This window comes from Sphaerodactylus townsendi, linkage group LG07 (genome assembly GCF_021028975.2).
Source record: "Sphaerodactylus townsendi isolate TG3544 linkage group LG07, MPM_Stown_v2.3, whole genome shotgun sequence".
NCBI lineage: Eukaryota > Metazoa > Chordata > Lepidosauria > Squamata > Sphaerodactylidae > Sphaerodactylus > Sphaerodactylus townsendi.
In genome coordinates this window covers 34978182-35005281 of record NC_059431.1, presented here as the reverse complement: position 1 = coordinate 35005281, position 27100 = coordinate 34978182, and the positions used below count along the sequence as shown (strand labels likewise).

Sequence of the window (27100 nt, the reverse complement as noted above, 5' to 3'; positions counted from 1 at the left end):
AGCAATCATATTTTACACCTGTTGCATAAAAGACTTTTGAAGGGACCAGAACTTTTCCTTCTGCTGCAGCAGACCAATGAACAGTGGTTTCTTAAATTTGGCGTCCTTGTTTTTCTTGATTCCTAGCCATATGGCAGTAGTCTGATCTAGTTCCGTTACATCAAAAAAAGAAATGGGTTTTGAATGGGAGGTTGAGGAATGGTGATGGATCAAAGTACTGGTGGAAAATAGGAGCTTGCAGAGCATTAGTTTTTAAGCCAGAAATTTGCATTTAAAAAGAATTTGCATAAGAAGGTGCTGAATTTTTATATGGAATGTTAATATAACTTACGTCATTTGTTCTTAAGCTGTTTTGTTTTTGTTTAAACAGGTGCTAAGGATTCCACAAGATACCGTTTTCCTTTCACTTTTGAACATTCAGAATCAACAGTTTGATCACCAACTTCAGTCTGGGAAAAGGCTTACGTGGACAGACTATTTGATATGTATATAAGAGCCTCAGTACATTTTTTTATTCATGGTAGAAGATTGTGGTTGGACCAAACACTACCTTATTTAGATGTGCATTTTGTGTAACACTGAGGAGAGTGATCCCTTCAAGATATTTTCTAGTTCTTCACTCACTTTTTACATTTGTGTGATACACAGTTAAGTAGCAGCTATTGCACAAAGTTTCTTCCTAAGTTTGGTTGCAAGGACAGGTATGAAAACCAGCCCTTTGGTTCACTGAAGATTCAGCTGTTTAAGAAACAAATCACTACATTCACGTCAGCTTCTTGCACAACAGCACAATTACCTAAAGTTTATCACTGTATTCTTCATGCAGGAGGTGGATTTCAGAGATATTATTCATTTGTTAATTATTCCAAATACAAAGCGTAAGGTAGTTGAAAATGGCAGCAGTTGGCTATGCAGAGTAATGGAGAGAATCACCAAGAGCGAAAGGCATGTATTTAAGAATGTATTTGTTTACAGCCTAGTACATTGAAAAATGGTATATATTAGAACCCTTTAGGAGGACCTGTATACTGTATACATCTTATATTTTTAAATTAGATTTTTTTTCCTTGCTCTTATGAATAGCAATGTTTAACTTCAGGGCTGAGTTATTATAAAGTTACATAAAGTTTTATTTATAGAAGCAATATTTTGTAATGACAATAATTATAATTATTTTTGTCTATTAGTTTGCCTGTTTTTGGTTAATAAGAAACCTTTATTTAAAGAGAATGCAAAACTGAAATAAGATTTTACTCTTATGGAATGTGAGGTTTTTTTTCCAGTTTTGTTATTCTCTTTTAATTGTTGGACAGATCTCAATTATATAACAATCTGTTTATTTGAAAAATGCTCTTTTCTTTTAACCCTGGTTGTGTAATGGTCTAAAGGGGGCACAGCCTTCAGTACAATATCTAAAGCAACCTAATCCCAAACAGCGTGACTCATAGCTGCAGGCAGCTAGTTTAATACTAACAGAGCACTAAACAGTATTTCTGCACCAGGGCTAATCTTGCCTGTTTTAAAATTCTGTGTTGGATGGGACCCTCCACTAGGAGAATCTTGAGTTTATCCTGCTTTTAATTTTTTTTTAAAAAAAGTTTGGTGTTTACTGAGCTTGAGAAACTATGATCCCTTGTCTTAGAAAAAACATTATTTACGATAATCATTCGGTATCCTGCTACAAGCAGATTGCATAAGTTTTTGTGTTGGAAAGAATGCATATAACAACCCCTCTTACTTGTATATGAAGAGGTTAAATATTTTGCCCTTTTCCCTTTCAAAAATAGTTGGGGAGCCAGTAACCAGTGACAATATGGTATGTAACTGAGTGCACTCAGCTCATGGAAACGTTAGGGTCTTCAGTAGTGACTCCTTGATCAGTGAAGATCTCAATATCAAGTATTTTAGTGGAGCCCCTGCCATTCTGTACTTAGCAGGGCTACTTTTGAAGCTTGCCTTATATAGTTCAAAATGCTGCCCGTTTCAGAAGGCATACTTGAGAGTTGCATGAATTCAGTTAATTTGGGAGCACTGTCTGTTGAGACAAATTTCTATTATGCATTTGACATTAATTTGCAAGAAACAGCCCATCTTTCCTCCCAAATTATTGCATCTTAACCAAAACTGCATTTTACACTGCATAATTGAATACGTAGTTAAAATCCCAGATAATGCAGGGTTTAATGGCAATAATTCAGTAGCTGAAAAAGATATCTGTAAACCTTTAGCATAGTTAGTAAGCTTTTTCTGTTGATCACACACTCTCCAAATTTGCACTGTATACCAAATTTGAATTTTGAGCACAAAACATAAACTTCTAAAGTTAAAATGATGTGGATCATGTAACGCTTCACACTGTCAGTTGCAACAGGAGCCTCAAGCAACACATTTCCCTGGGGGATTCACATAAGATAGTAATAAAAGTTCTGAGTGATGAAATTATTATTTGTTGAAAGCTTGGAATAACGTTCCTTGTCTTTATCTGAATTATGTGAGCAATTTATGAAACTCTCAATATGATTGTATAGTGTTTTGGGCTTTTGAGATTTTTGCCTTGAAAACTGTTTTAAAGAATAACTGTGCTCCACCATTTTGTTAATTATTGCAAAGGTCTTAAATTGGCTTGAATCTATAAAGTGTCTTATTCATTAGGACATTTTTATATGGGCTGTCAGCTGTACAAAGATTGATCCAAAGGTCTCCTTTACACAAAAAGCAGAGAACAATCTTCTTCTAAGTAATCACTAAACAGCATTCCATCTGATTTAAAAAACATCCTGGCGCACCCAGCCCTAAATAAATTCTTACAATAATTTTCCCAAGGTTTTTTTTTTTTTGTTGGCTAATGGCAATTCCTGATTTTGTAACTTGAATCCCTTATACTTGAAAGTTCATAGAAGGCTGGGATAATGCTGTTCCCAAGTTTGGTGCAATTCTCCTGATGTATTTAGAAAATACATAGGCACTTAAAATATCTCAGTGAATGCTATTTAAAGGTGCATTCAGACCCAATTCTGTGCAACTGAAAAGTGTTCAAAAATATTCAAAAGTGCTTAACATTGCTTGTCAGTGTTCATATAGTTTCTTGTCCATAATACATTCTACTTGTCAAGAAGCAATGTGAGTATATTTCAGACATAGTTGGAGGTTCCTAAAAATTGTGGTGGAATTTCTCAAGAACAATAAAGCTTGGCTGTTGTGGTAAATGGTGTGACTTCAGAGATTTTGCAGCAGGGCTCCGAGGAGTGGAGAAATTTTATTTGTGCTACAGAAATAGAATGGAAACAGCAGCGTGTGTTTTAGAGGTTCATGAGCCTTTTAGGTGCATTGTTTACTTGTATGTATTTAATATTCTTCAGCTTCTTCCAACCATTAGCTTATAAAGCTTTTTCAAAACAGAACAGTAAAATTGTAAAACTAATACCACAAAAAGCAAAACAACAGTACTAAATTATGTCTTGCAGGGATATAGGGGGAGAATCTACTTCACCATGGGGGGGGGGGTGAGCATTATTTTATATATTGGTGCATTACTGCAATGCCATCTGTGATAAGAGGAAACTAATTATCAACATATGTTTATTTGCACTGACTTTAAAAAGTGTACCTGTAAATTAAAGTTATTTGGATTTATGAGCATATTTTATTTTCACTATAATGATTTTGTAATTAGGTTACCTGTGTTACTGTAATGATCTCCTAAGCATGAAGCAAGATATGTTTAAAGTCGGTAAATCATTAACAAACAAATAAGCTTATTGCAAAGAGATGGAAGCACCTTACTGAGAGTTTGTGGGGTTTTTAAATGCTACTAGAGTCAAAAGGCAGTAGCTTTCTATCAATTTTGGCCTCAGTCCAGCAGTAACAGTCTGCATGTTGAAATGAGGTCCTTTGTTTCAACCAATCATCCATTAGGCTTGGAAATGTCCCCAAGTCCATTGTGGTCCCCCAGTAGTAGCTGCTTTACTGGTACTGCTTCTGTGAGCACTGAGATATGCCTTAGGCAGGCTTAGTGCCCAGTGGTATGGGACCAGACACACAACCTTTTGCTATACTCCATTCCCTATACTGAGGCATTTGTTAAGTGTTCTTTAGTAGAGAAAATCACATTGTTATGTTACTATGTAATGGTTTGTAAAATACAGCAATGGCTGGGTTTGTTTTCCCTGTATCTATAATTTTGAAGCGTCCAATAAAACAAATTTAAATTAATTGCTGCATGAACTTGAATGAAATTAAAACATAATTTTAGCAGGGGTAGGGATTCCATCAGTATATTTTCTAATGTAATGCACAGCCATATGAGTTCAAGGCTGTTAATCCAACTTCAAAAGAATTCCAAGTTGGCATTTAAATTTTTTTATTGATATTCATGCCTTTTAAACTTGCAGACTTTCATTCTTTGTCATGCATTCCTTAGGGTGGATATTTACACTGCCTGAAAATAAAAACAACTGTTCTTAGTATTTAGGCAAAAGCATTTTCACTGGGAGCAGCAGTTATGAAACATGTAACATTCCTGTTCTGTTCAACTAAGAATTGTGTTTAGTAGATAGTATAACTTATGTTGTCTTCTACAGCCCATGCAAGTTGATAACAAATGTGCTATTGATTTTTATCATTTTGATTTGGGGCCTTCATATTTTGGACAATCTCTTCTCTTGGAAAAGCTTATTCATTCTTTCTCATTTGAAGTTAGAAACAAGGATTTTTTTCACCCAATTATCATTCCTTGCCTTCTCGTTTTTTTTAAGTGTCACTATATGTATGTGTACTTTACACTATGAACCTTGATTCAAATGTGCTGGACTATTCACCTTCATAATGCAGGTGCATCTTTCAGTGCTCTCCCCATAGAACTCCATTAGGATGGAAAGGTAACAAATAAGGGAGATGGTGAATCTAAAGTTCTAGCTAAAGCTAGCTTTTTATATGTGGGGGAAGATGATTTTGAAATGTTAACATTCACAACATGCTATCCGCTTTGTATTTAGCAGTGACTCTCACATGGTATTTCTACACATGCGAAGTGATTTTAGACTCACACATTCCTGTAGCTGCAGCCTGTTGGATGTTCATTTCTTATTACATGTTGCTAACAACACAACTGCTCTAACATGCTATCAGAAATAAAGGCTGCTGATTATGTTGCATGGGTAAAACTGCTAAGGGTTAATGAAAGATTTCATTTTCGAAAAGCTAACAAATTTAAAGGAAAACTGATTCACCATTCACTAATCAGCAAACTTTGCTACAGTTCTTTAGCACAATTGTATTTACCTGGACATTATAAATGTCCATTTCATTTTAAAACACTCCAGCAGATTTGCATTACCTTTATAATGTTTAGTGTTCCTAAAGTATTAAACAAGCAGCATTGTTTAAATAAGCATTCTTAACAATATTTTGAGAACTGAACCAGTTTTAACTGCCTTTTTGCTGTTTTTTTCTTTACTGAAGCTTTTCTGCAACTTTATTGTATTGCTTTGTACTTCATGTGGTTTTTTTTTACTATCATGGCTTCAAAATTCAAACCTGTAAACAAAGTCCTGAATGACTTGTCTCTTGTACATGCAACATAACAACATACTTACAGTTTTGGTGCTTAAAATTTGTTCCTTTGTTTTCTTTAATAAAGGATATTTATTTGAACATGGTTTCATTTTTGTTTCAGTAGCAAATGGAAAGGGCTCAGGCAGCTCAATATGTGCTTTTCTGCACAAGTAATGGGCTACAATATAGCAATTTTCTCCCTTCCTTTGATACCTGTACAAGGACTTTGAATAGAAGATCTGTGTGCACTGCAAAAAGTGTTCTCTTGTATAGTTCTTGCCTTGAATATAGGATTCAGCAGGAAACACAGAACACTAAACAGGATTCTCGGAACAAGTTGCCTAGCAGATCAGCTAAGAATGTGGGTTATGAATTAGTTTTAATCTGTTCAACTAGTGCTTTGAAAAAGCAAGGGAAAATTCTATTTAAAGTTGTGGAGTTACCTCTAAGCAACAGCTGGAATTAGGAAATGGTATCAATCTTATATTCTCTGTTCTTGTATCTCTTAGCATTTTTAATACACCAAATCCCCTCCATTCTATGTGCTTTTATTTCTGCAGGCCTTTCAGACACTATAATAGAACCCTACAGCATAAATTCTTACTGCTCTTGCACTTCTAACATCAGAGTGCAGTCTGTCTATATGAAGTCCTTTTGATATGTGATATCTAGTAAGCTCAGTGAAGGAATATTGGTCTACTGACAAGAAAAATCTTGGTAGCACAGATATTCACAAAAGTCAACATTTCATTAGAAGTGTTGATACTATTTTTAAGCTCTAGTTTTGTTAGTGATTAACCCATAATACCATAGATAGAACAGTCAAAACAATTTTTTAAAACAGAAGCAAATACTCCTTGCTTTGCAATGATCTTTAGGATGTTATTTATTGCTTTTTCTATGTTTAAATATGTTCCTTTCAGACTCTGCCAAGCACTGATAATACTTCAATTCCTGAAGATGCTGGTGCTATCTGACATAGAAAGCTGATGACGCTCCTTTACACATTTTTTAAAAAAGATACTTCTTTGCCGAGACTCATATTTGTTTCTTCCGCATACTATAACAAGCAATAACAAAGTCCATCTGGATAAAGAGTCCCATCTTCTAACTACCCAAACTTAACAAATCTTTGAAAACCGTTTCAGAAGTGAGTTGTGTTGGGCTGCAGTAGAACAGCTATTCAAGTCCAGGAGCACCTTAAGAGACCAGCAAGATTCAGGGTGTAACCTTTTGGGAGTCAAAGCTGGTATCTGATAAAAGAAGCTTTGCTTCCAGTTTGTATCCCAAAAATCTTGTGGTCCGAAGGTGCTGCTGGACGTGAACATATCAGATCTTTGAAAGGACTGGGGAGTACTATTAGGTATGTAACATGTTCAAGACAAAAACTGAAAGAAAAACTTAGTGCCATACCATGGTAATCCTGAATTTGAAAACATGGAAAAATTGGAAATAACAATAAACATTTATCTCGCACTTCTATGTCAAAGGCACTTCATATATATATTCATTAATGCATCTTAATATGCAGCAGTGTTACAGAGCTCGTAATACCATTGCCCACTATTGGCATAACTGCGTATTATCCAACCAGAATGACACATGATTCCTACAGAATACGTAAATACATTAGGAAGTGGCTGACAGGTGCTTGGCTGCTGTCAATTTCTGCATTAGCACTGGATCTTCGTAAACCTTAAGCATGTTACAGTTACATAGGGGATGTAGTCCAAAACAGTAGTTGTAGAACTATTAAAACAACAACATAATTCCCCATGTGTGTATCTTACAGCAAAGAGCTGACCATTGTTCACACAATGGGATGGCATGGACTATTACTCATGGCTGTGCAAGCCCAGAACATCAATTGTGCATTAAATGGCAGCAGGATTATGATGGAAGGGTTTTCCCCAAGGCTCCTTGATGATCCCCCCCATCCACCTAAGACCAGGAAATCTTTAGGAAATTGCTCAATAATACCATTATTTTGGCACTAAAATCTAGCAACTGGAATGGAAAGCAAAACAAAACCACGATTTTCATGGGCAGCTCGCTACCAAATGAAGGAGGGGGAAAAAACTTGTAGCTCACTCCTATCCACCTTTACTTTGAAATAAGTCACAATTAATTCACTAGGGCTTTGTCCAAGTTTGTCTGAATAGAACAGCGGCCTCAATCATTCTTGAAGTAGTATGCAATTTTCTCTGTGTTACAGGTTTTTAAAAAAGCAACTTCTCTCCCTACTTTTAATCACAAAAGATGGAGGCTGAAAACTAACCATTAAAACTTTATCCTTATCTGTAAAATGGATATCCAGGAGACTTGATCAATCAATTTGATATTCTGTCCAGCTCTACCTTGCTCGCTAACAGCGGTACCCTAAACAGAGTTACACTCTGATTTAAGTGGGCAGACAGCCCTAACTCTGCTTCAAATGGCACTGTAAGCTGAGGAATTAGTCTGTTCTTAGCATTTCCTGAATTGGATGTTCTGGGAGTTAGTGCTCCTATGCTATTATGAAGTTTGATGAGTGAAATGGTTCATTCTGGAGTAGAGGTGTGAGAAAAAGGGCCCAAAAACCAACTTCCAGACGGGGATATACTTATAAAACCTTTTTTTTATGTCAAAGTCAGAATTCACAACATGACACTCTGATTCAAAATCCAGTAGCACCTGAAGGATTAAGGTAAACGCTGCCATCCATTGAACAGTTTATAATATTAAAAAGAGTTAAAGAAGAAGATTTTGAATAAAGTACATTCTCCAGAACAGCAATTGTATTTCAAAATAAAAACTGTATTTTTGTTGGGTTTTAAAAGAATTTTTTTAACAAGACTTCATAGCTTTCATATAACAAGTTATACACAATGTGATTGTTCTCCTATGTAAGTTCTTGTTTGATTTTTTCTTTTTTTTTTTGTAATCGACAGTACCCAACATTGTTCTCTGGCATATACATATTCCCCATCGTTTCTCTTAGGATAGATACAGTATGTAATACCTCTCCTTGGGAAAATGACTTTTTTCAGTATGCCATCTTAATAATACAGAAGGGTAGGGGTTAAAGTAGGCATGATTACCTAATTAGGAACTTTAGAGTATAATTTTTATAGTACAATTTCTAAACACTCACCTACTGTAAATTAACATTAAAATATTTTAACAATAGGATTTTATTTATATGTGCACTTAAATCCACCTTCTCCCATATACATATTAGATGACTTTTTGGGAATTGAACGGTGCAGCCCTCATATGTTTTATTTTTTTTTTACAAACAAAAGAACCCAAAGTCAAGCATCTTAATATACATGAGAAAAGAAATTCTCAAATATTGATTTCCAATTTTTAAATTTAATTTCAATAGGAAAATATTAAAAATGTGCACATTTAAATTTTTCCATGTACTTTATGTACATGTATGTGTGTGTACGCATACAAAGAAATATTCTTGTACCACACATATATACAGCATTTAAGTGGAAATATTTTGTAAACTATTTTTCCACATGTACATGTCACTGTATTAAAAATTTTGATCTCATTAAAAATAATGTCACATTTTTTTGCCATCAAATTTCAGTTCCAACATTATAATTAAGAACTCCCATCATGAACATACTTGATTCCTCCTACAATTACACCAATTTTATACTTTGCTGAAGATGTTCCCAGTTGACACTCATATAGCAAGAGAATCAGGTACAAACTTCTCCAGGTAAATTAAAATCAGGTAATCACTACTGCCCTGGACCTGATAAAGTTACACATCGTCAACATCTAGCTATTAATTTTAAAAATCACCATAGAAAGCTTTTAACCATGAATGCAATGAACAAATATTTCCCCAACAAAAAAAGTAATAAAATACCCAAAAATATGGATGAAACTTAGTGTGTACAGTATATACAGTATAATACATGGTAATTTAATGCTTTGCTAAACAGAAAACACATCAGGAAAAAAACTAATAAATTATAGAGAAATAACATAGCATTTTAGAAATTAAACTATGTATTTTCTTCTCATCAAATACAAATCAGGATGCATGTATTATACAGTATATACATACAGTACACACATAAAAAACCCGATTTATATTATCTAGTTTTGAATAGCAGTCCTTAAGTGGAAAAAAATTGCCTATTACAGAGACTTAATATTTAAGGTGGATTTTGTATCTGACCATCAAATTAATCTGAACATAAAGAAAAGATGAGTGCATCATTGTGGCTGATTCTTTTTCATTTTTTTTAAAAAATCCTTTCCAATATTAGACAATTTACAGCAAGACTGTCCCATAATGCAGTTCCCATTCAGTTAGCAGACATGTGACACTTGGTTTACCTTTCCGGTTTTTTTTTACCTTAAAATAAAAATAGTATATAAAGAAATATACGTTTGGCAAAAGTCTTTGTAAATTACATCAAAACAACTTAAAAACTGTTCACTGAGGATAACTGAATTCAATTCCTGCTTTGAAGTTCAGAATATTGCCTGGTGTGGTTTTTGGTAAAGATGAGATGTCAAGATCCAACAGAGAAAACAAAAATCTCTATTTCAATGTCTCATGATTATATAGGTTCTCTCAAAAAATTATCTTGGTTTAATACGGTCAACATAAAGGGAATGCCCTGGCAATAGCTGTTTAGCTGCTATAGAAAGCTGCATTGATAATCAATGAGTTTCTTGCTAAAAGTAGTAAAATATTTTAAGTAACAATAAACATTAAACCTGTGTGATATTTAATAAGACTAGTTTGATGCTTATCTGTATGTACCAAATTTTAAAATACACGGAGGGACTCACCTGTCTTCACTGATTGGCTTCAAAATGTATGACAAAATGGGATACAGAACTTCTACATACATGGACATAAAATAGGGAAAAGTAAACCATACACTGGACAATATTATAGAACACCAGAGTGAACATCGTAAATAAATACAGTATCTTCCAGTATAAAAAAGGGAAGAACTCTATACAAGCAGTTATTCATTAGGTTTGAATTAAAGATGCAACTCTCTCTCACTCCTGGCAAGAATTAATTGGTAATGCACTGTTTCTCAACAGTGCAAAATATCCTGAGAAATTATTAAGATTACAACAAAAGACAAGGGCTGTCATCACAAAGTTCTTGCACAAAACACAGCAATTAGGTACCATAACAAAAAGGAAAAGGAAAGGAGGAAAAAAAGCAGATCATCTACATTGTGTCTAATGCTAAAAAGGACGTCATCTGGGCCACTTCTCATTCTTTCACTGGCTAATAATTAGAAAAGGATTGCATTCAATTACTGTTAATATCTTTCGAGTTATCTATGGCCAATTATATACAAGGAGGTAATTTGTAATTCAAGTTATTTTATTTTTTTTCAACTAGATACAAGCTGAATTCTAAAATTTTACACTGAAATATGCGGCTGAAAATTTAAAATAGACCCTCCTGGGGGAGCATTTTTTTTTTCTAATTTTGTGCAACTTTGATGCAGAGCCCAACGAAGTCCTATGAAGAGAGACAGTGCATCTTTAAGATGTTTGGCACTGAGATTCCATTTCCTTTAGCTGCATTCTATTAGCTTGGCCAGGTTATCTCGTAGTTCTGTTAGTTCAAAGATTTTGCCATCGAGAATTTCTAAAAGTGTTTTCAAGTTATTGCGAAAAGCTTCTTGTTCATTCTGACTTTTTTCCAGGCGTTGTTCAAGATCAGAGAGCTGTCCTTCTAGGTCTTTGTTTCGAATTTCCACTTCCTTTAAGGAAAAAAAAATGCCATAGAGTCATTTGCATGCGATGATGTGATTTCTGTTACTCCACTGTCACTGACAAACCATTTCTTCAGGATTTCCATAGCGCTTTAAGTGGCACTGGGCAAAACTGAAAAGCCCCTTTGTCAAAACCCACTAACCATCTAGTACATTATTCTTCTTCCTTTACTCCAGAGAGCTCATAGCTTCCTCCTCAGTTTTATCCTCACAGAACCTCTGAGATAAGTTGGCTGAGGGAGAGTGGCTGGTTCAAGGTCACCGGATAAGCTTCATAAATGAGTGGAGATTTGAACCTGGGCCTCATCCACCTTAGTCCTACACTACATCCATTACTTCACACTGGCTCTTCCAGGTCTTCTATGGGGTTTGACCAACTAAATTACTCCCAAGACATCACAGATATCCCTTCTCTCCCTTACTTCATTTCCATGCCGCTCTGCAACCACTTAAAGGTTTGATTTTCAAAAGAATTACCCATTTGGTAAGAGAGGAGTGCTCCTCTGCATAACTCAACACATACATAACCATTAAACAAGAAAAAAGTGCAAGGTTATTTCATCACTTCAAGAATTTTTTAAATTTAATTTTTGTCTTCTTTGAGTGGCATGAACTCCTTGTCTCCCGTTACAATGGGGTGTTCTCTGCCCTACCAGGAGCTGCACATTTATTGATAGGCTAAACACATAACCCCCAATGGGTTTAATTTATTTATTTTATTTATTTATATATTCGATTTAATAAACTGCTCTCCCCCGAAGGGCTCAGAGCGGTGTACAGGCCAATAAATAACAGAAAACAAAACATCAACTAACATCATTAAAATACATAAAACCAATAAAATCAGTAGCCGCGATACAACACCACCACCACCCCACACACACACACAATTTTGTGGATGGCGTCCGGTCCTAACCTTGGGAGGGAACTGACAAGTTGCTGAAGAAAACAGATGATACAAAGGGCATCAGGAAGGGTCGGTAACTCAGCGGCCAGCCTCCCAAAAGCCTGGTGGAACAGCTCAGTTTTACAGGACCTGCAAAACTCCCCAAGGTCTCACAGGGCCCTAACAGCTGGAGAAAGAACATTCCACCAGGCAGGGGCCAGGGCTGTAAAAGCCCTGGCCCTGGTAGAGGCTAGCTGCATCATAGATGGGCGGGGAACCACCAACAGATTCATCTCCGCTGAACGGAGGAATTGAGTTGGGTCATATGGGGTAAGGCGGTCTTGAAGGTATGAGGGCCCCAGGCCGTGAAGGGCCTTAAAGGTCAATGCCAACACCTCGAAGACAATCCGGAATTCCACTGGGAGCCAGTGCAGGTGGCGAAGCACGGGGTGATATGATCCCTGGCTGAACCGCCCGTAAGAAGACGGGCTGCTGCATTCTGGACCAGCTTCAATTTCCGGATCAGCTACAAGGGAAGGCCTGCGTAGAATGAGTTACAATAATCTAACCTGGAGGTGACCATTGCATGGATCACAGTGACCAGGTCAGCCTGGGAGAGATAGGTGGCCAGCCGCCGGGCCTGGCGGAGATGGAAAAAAGCAACCAGGGTTGCATGTGCCACCTGGGTATCCATTGAAAGAGACGAATCCAGGTGGACACCCAGGTTGCGAGCTGAAGGGGTTAAAGCCAAAGAGACCCCTTCGGCAGCTGACAGTCCCCAGTTCCCCCTTCACGGCCTAGCCAAAAGACCTCCGCCTTCGTTGGATTAAGTTTTAACCTGCTCTGCTTCAACCACCCAATAACTGCCTCCAAACAATGCTACAGAGCCACAGAGGCAGTGGCTGCCCCCCCCACACAACAACAGAATGAGCTGAGTGTCATCAGCATATTGATGACAGATCAGCCCAAAATTGCATCCCTTGGTGCTGTTTTGGTTAGAGAAAATGGCTTGGTTGGGAGAAGGTGAAGCATCAGACTCTCAAAATCAAAGTCAGGCGAGGAACACACTGACCCTTCATGTCTGCAATGTTAGCATGTAGTTTGGGCCTAAGGCACAGGTCCATCTTTGTGCTTTTTAAGGTTTCTTCCGGCACTAGGATAAAGTCCCGCCCTGCTTCCACTAATTTTGAACAAAGCCTCTCTTCCCATCTGCTGATTGCCCTCACTGAGGCCAAGGGAATAAGCACCACTGACAAGCCACCCATCCGTTGTGCCTACAGCCAAATTGACTGGCAGCTTGCATCATAAGCATATCTGAAATTCTATTTTAAACACATTACATTTATTTTAAATGAATGCAAGCAACTTCTGGAGTAAATTGTGTGGTAGAATGTGGGGCAAAACCACAACAAATGAATAAATAAAGTAACAGGGTTGGGACTAGCACCAAAGGGCAAGAAAATTCCTCCCCTCGCCCCAAATTTATACAAGTGTAGGTCTTATAGCTTCCTTTCCTTGAAGCTGATGTATCTCCCCGTGGAATAGGAAGCATCTCAGGGCACCTTCTTGCATTGAATTATGTTGGATCAGGATAGCATATTGTTTTAATTGGATGTTTTAAATTTATATTATACATCTATGTATTGATTATTTCATTATGTTACAAGCGCAGCTTTGCCAGGAAAGGGAGGGGTATAAATTGAGCAAAAATAAAACAAAGTCAGTTCTTTATGTACTGCCCCCATCCCACTCATTTACTTACTTGTAGCTTCTGAGTTAAGGAGTCTCTCTGTGCTTGAAGCTCACGGGCATTATCAATTTCTTGCCTCAATTTTTCTATTTCCTAAAAGGGAGCGGGGAGAAAAACACCGTTACCTGAACTGACCTCAGTGAATATGCTAATGTTCACCTTGGACAAATTGTTCTTTGTGAACTGACACAGAATGGCTGTTGACAATGACACTTTGGCATGGGGAATATGAAACACACTACGTCTCCAAAGTCAATCATATCTGCAAGGTCTTCATCTGGCGTACATAGATACTGACCAATTCAAGCTGGGTAATGAAGTTACATCACAGTCTGTCTTGACAAATAAGTGTAGGAAAGGCACACTGTTGAGGCTTTTGTTTCATTACTACCAGGCTGTCAGATTTAATCACGACCTCTGAAAAATATTATTTGTGCATCATGTACAAGAGCACAAGCCTGTACCAACTGGCATATGACCGGGATTAGGGAGACCAATGTCACAGGAGCCAGCTGATACATCTAAAAGGAGCATAGCAGGTAGGAACAGGCTGATAGCTAGGCCACCTCAATGCATCGCTGTTATGAGTTGTTTAGCTCACCTTACACCACTGACTTAATCTTAGTACTAACAAACCCCCATGCTGTTCCCAGTAGGGCGCATAGCTCTGCCTCACGGTGACAAGGATAAGATGCTGCTATTGATCATAAGGCAATAACAGAACTGAATTGTTAAGAATGAGTTGTCAGAAAGCCAGATTTCCAGTGATGTTTCCTGGCGATAAAGACTCTTGAGAAGAAAAGCTACTGAGCATATACAGATGCGACTCCAGATTACCAGGAACTGAGAACAAGGGACTATTTTACAGTGTGAGGAAGTACAATAAAAACACTACAGAACTATGAATGACAAGAGAACGCAAACTCTGAAGCAATTCCGAAACATTCAAACCATGCCGAAAAAAATCTAGTTTTGTACAATGCCTTAGAAGACTTAGGAATTCCTTTCTATAAGTTATCACTGGGTTGCACAGTTCAAAAGAATGACAAAAAGCATGTAATCACTGATAAACCAGGACCAGCTAATAGCAGTTTTAGAACAAGAAGAAGAAGCTCGGGATTTATAATTGTAAAGATTTCAAAACCAAAAGCAGGCTTTCATGGAAGCAGCCAACGTTCTAACCTTAGTGTAATAAAAGTCTACCAATTAGGCAACTCGGAGAAACTTCCCTGAGGGCACATTATTTCAGCACTACGGTGAGGCATCTTGAATTTTCCAGTAAAACATCTGCCAATTACTGCCAAAGAAAGAATAATGTGCTTCCAGGACTAGAGATATAAAGAGGTAGTCCCTACCTATTATTCACTTTTTTGAGAGGCAAGTGTATTTCACCTGGAATAGCAAAGATCCTTTTAAGTGCCTCCCCCCCGCCCCCATGCCAGGCCTTCATACTGTTGGGGTTGTTATGCTGGCCACAATCATTACAGAGAGTATCTTTCAGTCTATTACACGGTGTTCTTCAGGCATGGAAAACCTTTATATAAAAGAAACTGGTTATACTACCAGACTGTACAATTCTCCCAGTATTTCACGAACGTTGTGTTTTATACTTCTGAACAGCTCCCCATTTCACTTGTAAACTCTTAAACATAAACCAACCAGCAGGGGCGCAGCTACTTGAATGGCGCCCGGGGCTAATGGGTGCAGTTGAATGCCGGTGAGCAGGGCTTGCCCCACCTGCAATCTCCACTGGAAGCCTGCATCTTAGAGCTAGATCCAAGCCTGGCTTCAGCCAGGCTCAAACAGGAGCTTGCTGCTCCCATCTCCAGGTGGAGATCAGGACTTCCACATGGAGATGGGGGTGAGGTGAGCCTGGCTGGTCCTGTTCCCAATCTGTACAGGGAGGCTGCAAACAGGGTGAGTTCCGCTCGCCAGCCTTCAACTGCACACCTGTCCCAAACGCCTAGGAGAGTTCGGAACTGGGGGCAGTTGTGGGGGGGGGCAGCTGTAAATGCTCCCCCAAGGTGCATGGGGCTCCAGCCCCTTTCTGTCCTTCCTAGCTATGCCAGTGCCAACCAGCTATACCATTGCATGGAATGAGGCAAATGATATGTAGTAAAATGAGGACTAGTGGTTTTGGGTCATTCTTGAATATTTTGGGCCATTCTTGAATACACAGACATTGCACTAAGTCGCAATTAAACTCTGATTTGACATGACAAACATATACAGATTGTAAATTATTTCTGTGTATTCTTCTCTCTTCTTTTTTCCCCACCTCCACCTTCAGCCTTCTTGTACAAAATAGGCAAACAAACTCTAGTTTCCTGTGATGACTGGGTGAATTGGAATTTGCCTCCCACAGTTCGGGAGAAAATGGATATCTATGCCTTTCGCCTTCATGTGCATTAAATATTTTGCACTAAAATAGGCCACATTAAACTTTTTGCAAAGTGGAAACCAATATAAAGGACTTTAAGAATTCTTCATAAGTAATTCCATTCAATGTGGTCAAAAGTTTTCTTTCTCATACCTTCCTTTCAACAAACACTTTGATAGAGATGTTTACTTCATGCATCATTTTAACACACATTTTCTCGTATGATTTCCCATCTCCTGATAAAATCAATTTAATCATCATTGCTGTTATAGGCTTTCATTTTATTTATTCAAATGTCATAGATACTTCCCCAGATTTTTAAATCATCGTTCAAAAGTGAAACAGGACACTGGTTTAGAAAGAACTCTCTTGTTTTCCTAAGTAGCATACTATTACTATGCATATCATTGAGTGATTTAGTCAATTGAACCAATAATTAGAAAAAAGACACATATTTCATTTTTGTAACTTCTACTTTACACACAGAGAGAAAAGGGGGATATAAATGAAGTAAACGATGTATATATGTGTCTGGATGAATATATAAACTTACACTTTTCTAAACACACTGACTTCACTGGATTTGGCCAAGACTAAAGATGGCACTGATTCCACTTCATTATAGAAGAAGTTCAGCCAAATTCCATATCCATTTTAAGATGTACCATTAAGAATTGTCTAAAGATCTATTTCTTAGACTTTTTTTATTTCAAAGATTGCCAGCTGAGGGTTGGGAAATACTGGGGGATTATGGGGTGGAGCCTAAGGAGGGTGGGTTGAGGAGGGGAGGGATTTCAAGTAAAGCAGAATGCCATGGAGTTCACCTTCCACAACAGTGATTTTCCCCAAGTGACCTGACCTCTATCAGATGGAAATCAGATGCAATCCCAGGAGATCTCCAGCCACCATGTGGAGCCTGGCAACCTGGAGCTTTATAACAAATACATGCAAGCAATTACCTCCTCCTTTTTCTTCAGCGTTGCTTCTAATTCTTGTATTGTCTGGTTTAGTTCTGTTTTATGAGTGTGGACCGCATTTGCTTGACTACTAACACACTCCAGCTCAGTCACCTGTAAAAGGAAGTACAATCGGTAAACATAAAATGCATGGGCAACGTGGAAGATTTCTGCCTTCTTGTCCACCTGAAACGGATGCAAGAATATGAGTCCTTAAGGCTCACTCTGTTTTTGGATAAAAGGTATGTGGAACATCATTAAACAAGAAGTCAAAAAAGCCAGAAACGAAATAATGACATACATGTCTAGGGTTCAAGACAGTAAAAACTCTGCTCTATCCTAATAAGAATTATATATCCAATTTGATTTCCTACATTGCGCATCCAAACTGAAACGAAACAAATTCAGGAAGCACTAATTCATAATGAAAAGCAGATTGAGAACGGCACACGCAGTGCAATCCGGGGCCAGGGGGAGGGGGGATAGATTCATGGCGGCTGGGCACAGAACAGCCCCACCATCTACAAAAAGGTTTGTAGAGATGTGGAAAGTCAAAAAACAGCGGGGGGGAAACCTAGCCTGTTACCCTGCTAGTACCCCATGTAGCCCAATGGGCTGTACCTACCTTTTTGATGGTGCAAGTCTACGCAAGCAAAAGGGGGATGTTCCCAGGCTGAAAGCCCCTGGGAAGCTGACATGTCAACTTTGTACCCAGGAACACCCCCATTAGAAGTGATGTGGACTTCTTCACTGGAGGAGTGCTGGCGACATGGCAGCGTTTGCACTGGGCCTAAGTGCCCTGTCGCCAGCATAGGTGCCTCTGTGTGGCATTTACGCCAGAAACAGAGTCATGCTGACTTCACAGGCCTTTCAGCCCCAACAGAACTGCTCTGTAAGAAACCCATAAGTATCCATTTTATATTTGTGTGTGCTCTTATTCCTCCAGACACTAGGATATTGGCTCAAAAAATACTAAAAGTGAAAGTAATTTTCCTGTTGCCCTTCTCTCTACTGGAGCTACCTAGAAACGGAAGAGTAATGATGACAGAATTTTGACATCCAAATCCCCTACAATCCTATGGAAATCTTCGGTGCGGGCACGAATGTTAAACTAACAGATTTCATAGCAGCAGGCCATAGCTCAGGGGTCTGCAACCTGTGGCTCTCCAGATGTTCATGGACTACAATTTCCATCAGCCCCTGCCAGCAGGGGGATGGAAATTGTAGTCCATGAACATCTGGAGAGCCACAGGTTGCAGACCCCTGTTAGCTGAAGATTCCAAATTCCTGGACTTCAAAAACAGTGATCATCTTTTGAAACAACTCCACATTAGAGAGCAAACTATTACACTGAGGGAGGTTTTTAAACGATCAGTGATTTAGCTAGAGAGGATAGCTCTGAGCACTTTAGTACCTGTTTCCATACACACAGGTTTCTTCTCTAGCCACTCAAGCTGATTTGTTTGAATGAGAATCACTTCACCATATAAAGAGCACTTACTGGGAGGCTTCTACAGCACATCGTTCTTAACCAGCATTTTAAGCCCAGTCGCTACAAAACAGATGTGAAAGAGCTCATTTTTGAAGCATATAAGACTCCAAATTACAACAAATGAGGTTATGGCCAAACTCCACCACTTAAGAAACAGACATGGACTTCTGCTGAATGACTGCAGAGAAAATGGTAACTTTTAGATATTTTGATTACACTAAACATCTGTTAAATGTAGATATTAAACACACAGCAATTATCTATGAAAGTCTGTGGTATTAATTCTACAATTCATGACTTTATATCGATCTGTAGGTAATAAGCAGTGGAATCCTGTGCAGGGTTACTGCAATCAGCTCAGACCAAAGTATCTCTGCATGGGATTTACTGTAAAATTCTTTTTGCAATACATGCATGATTTTGTCTGCATGTAAGCCTAATCCTTTCAGATGAAGTACTCTGCTGCATTACTACGTTCAGGCACTGATGCAGAACAACTGGTCCAGATTTGCAGTTTGGTGGTAAATAAGACAGCCCTCAAATGCTGGAGGGTAGAAAATTACCCGAAGGGACTGAAGCTTGTAATGGTTTTATAAAGGGAAAGTCTGTTTTTGTATTAACCTTACAGAATTACTGCCATAATGTCATTACTGTAAATATGGAGATGTTTATTGCTAATTCATAGAACTTTCTGACACTTAAATACCAACAACGAATGAGTTTTCCATACTTTCTACAACACAGAATGCGCTTTCTGGCACATGCTTAATAAGTAATCCCTGATAATATATGTCATTATATTATGCAGAAAACCAGCGTATAATTTGAAAAAGATGAACAGTAAGTAATGTTAGCAAGATCCATGGTTAAATTTAACTTCATAATCCCAATCCAGGAAGTATAAGTGGTAGACCTTGTGCATATGCCACATCCCAAACTACTTTTTAGCTCCTCTTAGTTACAAACGCAATTAATGACACAAAGGTGACACCAGAAAAAGGCACCACTGGCACCTAGCACATCTACTGAAGTTAAGTAAAGGCAGCAAAAACTAGTTCAATCCCAGCCATACTCATTAATTGTACACGGGGACTCCACAGATATGCAAGAGAGAGAGAGAGAGAGAGAGAGAGAGAGAGAGAGAGAGAGAGAAGATTCTGTAAAACCACCAAAATAAAAGTAATCCTGGCCAGGTGAACACTGAGTATGCTCCGGGAAACATGCACTGTTGCAAGCATTTCAAGAGCTTGTTGTGGGGAGGGGAGGGATTTTTACTTGTTCAAGCTCCCAAGCGTATCTTGGAGAGGGAGATTTCTGTGTATAAAAGGAATTTCTTAACCACCACTTAAATTCTTCCTTGGCCTTACGTTTCTTATGACCTTCAGTTTGAAACTACCACAACATACTGAAAATATTACTTTGTAATTAAAAAAAAACCCAATATCCACTGATGATCAGAAAAGACTGCTTGGCCAGGAAATATTAAGAGCAGCTGAGTGCCAGTTAAACTGGAAAACTGGAGAGTCTGCAGTGTACTAGAGGAGGAGATTACCTATCCCATCCTCTGCAATTCTTTATGGGACAATAAATTGTAGGGTTATTTTTTTCCAATTTCTGAAGCCCCAGAATGAAGCTCCAGATGAAGAGCTGTAATTTTTTAAACTTTAAGCTAGAAGAAGTTAACTGGTTTAAAAACAATCCTCTGGTTTGCCAGGCTCATGGGTGAGGTTTCTAGGTATCCAGAACGAAAGAATCAATCAAAGTTATGCACGGGAAAGAAAGCTAAATGTAAAACTCCTGGGAAACTATGCAACAATGCAGCATTGTTTTTGCCATCAACTTATGGCAACCTTGTCAGATTTTCAAGGCAAGAGACATTCAGAGGTGGTTTCCCATTGCCTGCCTCTGTGTCGCAACCTTGGTATTCCTTGGTGATTTTTCATACATGTATGACAGTGCTTAGCTTCCAAAATCTGACAACAGGCTAGCCAGGGCTGAAGCAATCCAGATCAGGGCTATACAGCAATGCAGTATTTTTTTTAATGTACAACCAAAAGCAGAAATAAGCAAAGCAAAACCTCGTAGCCCCAGGCAAAAGAACTGGGTGGAAATTTATTTGCTCTATTTCCTTTGCTTCAAATTTTTTTTGTTTTGTTTTGTTATGACTAATGATACAGGAACTGTTAAAACAATATTCTGAAATGTATTATACAAGGACAATCCAATAAAGAACCCACTGGACTGGTTATTATTTCACTAGTAACTGGAAGAGGAGCTGAGAATTAAACTGAGGATACATTGTCGAATATTGAGAGCCCCATCCAGAGGTGGGGGCGAATCTGCCCTTGGGAGCGGTGCATGGCTGCTCCAGTGAATTTGTGTTCCCCCCGGGCACTTACTCAGCAGAGGGTGGATCCCTCCGGTGTGCAGCTGCTGTGGCTCTCCCCAGTGGTGGATCCGAAAATTTTAGTAACAGGTTCCCATGGTGGTGGGATTCAAACTGTGGCGTAGCGCCAATGGGGCTGGGCTGGGCGCGATGGGGGCGTGGCCGGGCATTCTGGGGCGGGGCATTCCTGGGTAGGGCTGTGGCAAGGATGCAGCCGCTGCGCCGGTCCTTGGGCAGGAAACGAATGCACACAGGCACAGGCTGCCACACATGCCGGTGCACCTCCTGCTAGACTGCTTCAAGTTCTGCGAGCTACTGCTGAGAGGAGGGGCATAACTAAGGCAAAAATCACATGGCAAAATCACCAATTAGTAACCCCCTCTTGGCACACACAAATAATTAGTAACCTACTCTCGGGAACCTGTGAGAACCTGCTGGATCCCACCTCTGGCTCTCCCCAAATGCGGCACCAGTTTCTCAGTGCCCTTGCTGCTGCCATAGCAGGGCCAGGGCCAGGGGAGGAGCCAGTGTTAGGTGGCCAGTCATTTGGCATGTTAAGCCACTGGCCAGGAAAAAAGACTTACGCCACCCTTTGGCGTGGCGTAAGCCTATGAAACCCAATGGAGGCTTCTTGGTGGCGGGGAGGCTTTCACGCTTGCATTGCTGGAAGCTTCTTTGGAGACAGTGGCAGGGTATGCCTGTGGCACCATGGCCGGGCACCCGGCTCTTGGATGGGGCTGCCTGTCTTCACAGGCAAGAACTACCTGAATATAAACAATTCCTATTAAACTGCAAAACTGTATTCGAAGTAATCCCCCCCCCTTTTTTTGCACAAGTCTTAGATGTAAAAAGTCCTCTGCTCTTGGAAAGCCCCTCTACGTTTCCTTAATCTCCAACGATTCTCCCCCACGCTGTGTCCCATGCATTTCGAAAGATTATAACTGATTGTTCAGTGCGGACTGGGAATTGCAGTAAGAAGCAGGAAAGACCTGATGTACGAACAGAGTTCTTCTAGTGCTGGTTTGGATCCAACATCAGTTTTGACGGTATCAAAGGTAAGAAAATAAAAAGTGAATGGTTTCCCTCTCAAGAGAAGACACTTGTGACTACAGTTCATATTTTTCATTTATAAACTTCTGAAAACTGACAGTATATTAACTTCTCCTGGCAAGCAATTGATTTGCCACTGCCCTCTTTAAAAGCTTTGTAATTTTACAGTATGGATTCCTATTTTTTTTTTGTTAACCGTGTTATACAGCACATGTTTATATTTGCAGGCCACCTTGGGCTATTTAAGAGAGGCAGAATATTAGATAAATAAATTTAGATGGATTTGTCGCTGACCTTGAATTTATTACATGAAAAAGGAAGATAGGTAGAACAAATAAAATAAGCCAACAAAGGGGAAATTAAGGGAGAAATGAAGATCAGCTAGTTATTTTTTTAAAAATCAATGGTACTGCACTCTTGGCTAAGACTCTCCAAGCATTTATGAGGACTACTTACCCTGTGGGAAACTTAGAAGGGTTGGGACAACACCTGTTCAGGATGTAGGTGGTCTTTGCTTATCGCCTTTCAAGAAAAACAGGGTTGCACTTACCTGTAATTCTTGTTCATATTGATGTATCTCCTGCCTGGCACACAGTGGGACTGTGCACATGCAGGTGGGTCACTGATAGAAGTTTCTAACTTTAAAGAACTTGAGGGGGTGCTGAAAACTCAACTAGACCAAAACAAACACACACACACACACGAGAATAAACAGTGGGGCAGGAGGGAGAGATGTATGCCTGCATAGAAGACAGGTAGATGAACAACAGTTACAAGTAAATGTAACTTTTCATCTTCAAGGAGCAGCCACGGCATAGTGGTTAAGAGCAGGTGCATTCTAATCTGGAGGAACCGGGTTTGATTCCCCACTCTGCCACCTGAGCTGTGGAGGCTTATCTGGAGAATTCAGATTAGCCTGGGCACTCCCAGCTGGGTGACCTTGGGCTAGTCACAGCTTTTCAGAGCTCTCTCAGCCCCGTCCACCTCACAGGGTGTTTGTTGTGAGGGGGGAAGGGCAAGGAGGTTGTAAGCCCCTTTGAGTCTCCTATAGGAGAGAAAGGGGGGATATAAATCCAAACTCCTCCTCCTACTACTCCTTCTGTGCAGTACCACATTGGGATTCTAGCGAGCCCAGTTCACAATTAAGCCTAGTCGTTGGCAATGTAAAGTTTACGTGGGCTATGAGGTATTCCTGGGGAAGGTTGCAATAAGCTGATCATTTAAACAGGGAGAACTTATTGCCTTTTTGTCCTCAGGGGTGCTACCACCGCTGCTATGCACTTTGTAAAGACTCTTGGAGCAGTAGCCAGACCAAACGGGAGAACAGCATACTGAAAAATAGTCTCATCAAAAACAAAGGTAATTGCTGTGACCCTCATAGATAGAAACAGGAAAGTACACATCTTTCACACTTAGTACAGCAAACCACATATTTATTTTTAGAAACTGAATAACTGAAGTCAAGGTAGGCACAGGAAACTTGGCTAATTAGAAGAACACTGAATCTGCAGAGATCAAGGTTGGCCCGGTACCCCGAAAGTGGAAAAACTGACAATGGACCGTTCCACTAGGAACAGATTCAACAGCACCTCTGAACATTAACTCTGTTAGGTGCTATCACAGTTTAGGGAACAGATCATCCACAGCAATGAAAGATGCCTCGCTTTGTAATGTGTCCCAAATGCTAATAGAAACCCCCTCTCCACAATGGACAGGACCCATCAGTCTGAACAAATAGCACACCACTCCTGCAAGAAAGGCGCTAACCTGTTCCAAACACTAGGAAGAGATTGTGAGGATAAATCCTGCAGTAAGAATAACGGTTTCTGAGCACGTTGTTGAGGCTCTTTAGATGAGTGGGATTACATCCCAGATTTTGGCCTAGCTGAACCTTTTCTTGAAAAAAGGTGGAAATTATTATTGTTTTTGAGTAGGATACTTTTGGTAGGATGGGAAGTGTTGCCGGCCACACTGGTAAGGAAAGGAACACCAGATGTCAGAAAAACACCATCTCTGATGGCACAATTGCAAAGCAACGGGAATCGAGTCTAAAGGATTTTGCAGTGTATCTGTTTTTCTTCACTTGATTCAACTCACCAGCTGTCTTTGAAAACAGAGACTGGCCTAAACTCAATGTCAGGTATCAAGTAGCAAGGCAGTTGTCCTAAGTCTTGAATGCCAAAGCACAAGGGCAGATGCCAGCATTGGTTTACTGATTAGAAAAATGAACGGCCACCATTTGAATTACTATCACCTCTTGTCCTCTGGTATCATACCCAGGTATGGAGAATGTTTCTTCCAAAGAAAAAGTTAACCCCTTCCTCCCCATTACAGTTTGATAGTTCGCAATACAGGGATTGAGAGCTGCAGAAGACTAAAACTTCTTACCCAGAGGGTCAAGTTTTCTGGTTTCCTTATCAGTGGGAGCTGAGTGTAATCCCTGCCCTACCACTGTCTGGGCTGTATATCTTCTTGGGTCTTAATTGTTTAGCTGAGACTTCAGATCTTAATTCTACATGATTTGCAGTTACATGGAGTTTCTGTGACAGAACTATGTAGCCCAGGGGTCTGTAATCTGCGGCTCTCCAGATGTTCATGACTACAAATCCCATCAGCCCTGAATTGTAGTCCATGAACATCTGGAGAGCCACAGGTTGCAGACCCCTGATGTAGCCTAATCCAATTGGATGGTAACACCCACTGCTTCTGCTGATCTTTTAGGATCAAATGGATGACTTTAGAGATTTGTTCTCCTTCTTGTCCTTTGAAGTTAAGAGTCTGGAAAAAGGCATGCTATGCATTTGCCATGATATAGTTATGGTTTCCTTTATATAGTTATGGTTTCCTCCTAGCTGAATATACAAAGTCAAACACAAACTAGCGCAAACTGTACCAAAACAAAAATTAGCTACTATATTGATTTGAACAACACTGTGTTCCAACTTGAATCATGAATAAAAACGTGCGATTTCAATATACCTTTTCTTGCAAATTTTATCATAACCTATTTCATAAAATACCCCACACAGATTCAGAACATCAACATAAATCAGTACAAATCAACAGAATCCACATGGGTTAGATAAGAAGCTCTATAGATGCAAATAAACCATGCCACAATTCTGAGCTGTATTCTAAATCCTGACAAGTTGGCTGGCTCCGCTTACCTCAATGCCCCTTCTTTAGAGGAGGTTCAATAGTTATGAAACTATATAACAAATTGTGGACTCATTAATATATTTATAATACAATTTCACAAAATTAAGAAACAATATGTATGTGTCACATTTCCAAAATGCATACCAAAGACCACATAGTGGTTCACATACCATGGTCCTTTTACAGATTTTCTAGACACGTGTTCTTTTTAATGAAAATAAAAATGCTTTTACTCATTAGTAGCTACACAGAAAGGATATTTTCAATTTAAAATGTTATATGTACATATCTGGGACACAGCTGCGATGCCCTTTATACAGTTCAAATCAATATAGTAGCTAATTCTTATTCTGGTACAGTTTGTTACAGCCCTAGCTGGTTATAGCAGTATTTCAGTAACATTCTAATATTTTCTGTCAAGACTTTTGAGAAAACTGGTATATGGAAATCAAATACAAGGTTTAAGAATAAATGGTGCTACTGAATTTAGTACTCAAATAGAAGCTTGTCGATCTTCAACAGTTATATCTAATCCTTACAGAAAAGAGAATGAACAGGAAGGAATGAAACAGAATGTATTTAGCCCTTTACAGGTACAGGCAGTGGTGGGATTCAGCAGGTTTGCATCACTTTGGCAGAACCGGTTGTTAAAATTTGTTCTGGCTGCAAAAATGCTGTAAGTTTCCTTGAGAGACGGATTTATTAGTTAGACAGATATGTAATCTGTGCTTAGTAATTCCTCAAAAGGACACTGTAAGAGCTTTCACCGTTGCAGTTTATGATAACCTTTTTTAAAAAATATATCAAACACCCAACTTCATAACTAAGTCTCTATGATTACAATTTGAGTCAATGTTTTCAGAAAATAAAGGTGTGGTCAAAGCTAATTTATTACTTAAAGGAGCACTGGAAAAAGAGATGCTACTCAGAATGGTCAGTGGTAAACGGAAACAGAGTAGGCCAATGACTCATTGGTTGGAAACCATTAAGAGGAACATGGGCATGGCAAACAGGGAAGCATGGAGGGGACTTTTTTTACAGAGTATCCAAGAGTTGAACACAACTAAATGGATAAAGAAGAGAAGAGAAGAGAAAGGAGCAGCAAACAGCAGATTCACCAAGCAGAGCAGACATAGCATTGTATGGGCCCACTCCGCAGGGGACAAAAACAGCACCCCAGGCACGGTAAAAACACTGTTCCTGGGGCGCACTTCGCAAGGCTGCCACCTCCAAAAAAAGGCAGCACCGTGCTCTCCCCACCCCCCGCAACCAGCAGGGAAACACTGTTTTTGAAACTCACTCAATGAGCGAGGTTTTTCAAAAACATCATTGTGCACTTGGTGCCAAGCAAACGGCACCAGGTTGGAGGCGGTGCTTCTAGGCGTGTCCTGTTTTCTAAAAATTTACCTTTTCTCCCTGAGCAGCTCCACAGGTAAGAGGAGACATTCCCATGCTGTCCTCCAATCCCCAAGGCATCACCATGGCCGCAGGGGCATGTCTCATCCCTGCAAAGCTGCCCAGGGAAAACAGGAGGCGCCTCCATGCAGAGGCACCTCCGCGGGCCACGGCAGCTCCAAGACCGCCCACACAGAAGCATGTGAATGGTTCTGAGGCTCCACTGGGGTCATTTACCCCTGTGTGCAGCCGCTTCCCTGGCTCGTGCGGAAAGGGCCATGGATTAGGCAACAGTGATAAAACAAAAGGAACTTATACAAGGACCACATTT

The 27100-nt window shown here is 39.4% G+C and overlaps 2 protein-coding genes across 3 annotated transcripts in view; one reads left to right on the top strand and one right to left on the bottom strand.

Annotated features, from left to right (window-relative positions):
* JMY (junction mediating and regulatory protein, p53 cofactor) overlaps positions 1-5652 on the top strand; it is a 52985-nt gene extending 47333 nt beyond the window's left edge. Inside the window, 1 exon segment of the mRNA XM_048502881.1 lies at positions 371-5652. The gene's annotated coding sequence lies outside the window, so the exon portion shown is untranslated.
* A 765-nt stretch (positions 5653-6417) lies between these two features.
* HOMER1 (homer scaffold protein 1) overlaps positions 6418-27100 on the bottom strand; it is a 102819-nt gene continuing 82136 nt past the window's right edge. For both annotated transcript variants that reach the window (XM_048503195.1, XM_048503193.1), the window contains 3 exons: positions 17291-17401; positions 13964-14044; positions 6418-11303 (listed from right to left, as the gene is read on the bottom strand). In XM_048503195.1, coding sequence (XP_048359152.1) covers positions 11115-11303; positions 13964-14044; positions 17291-17401 — 381 coding nt within the window. In that variant the 3' untranslated portion in view covers positions 6418-11114. The remainder of the gene's footprint in view (positions 11304-13963; positions 14045-17290; positions 17402-27100) is intronic.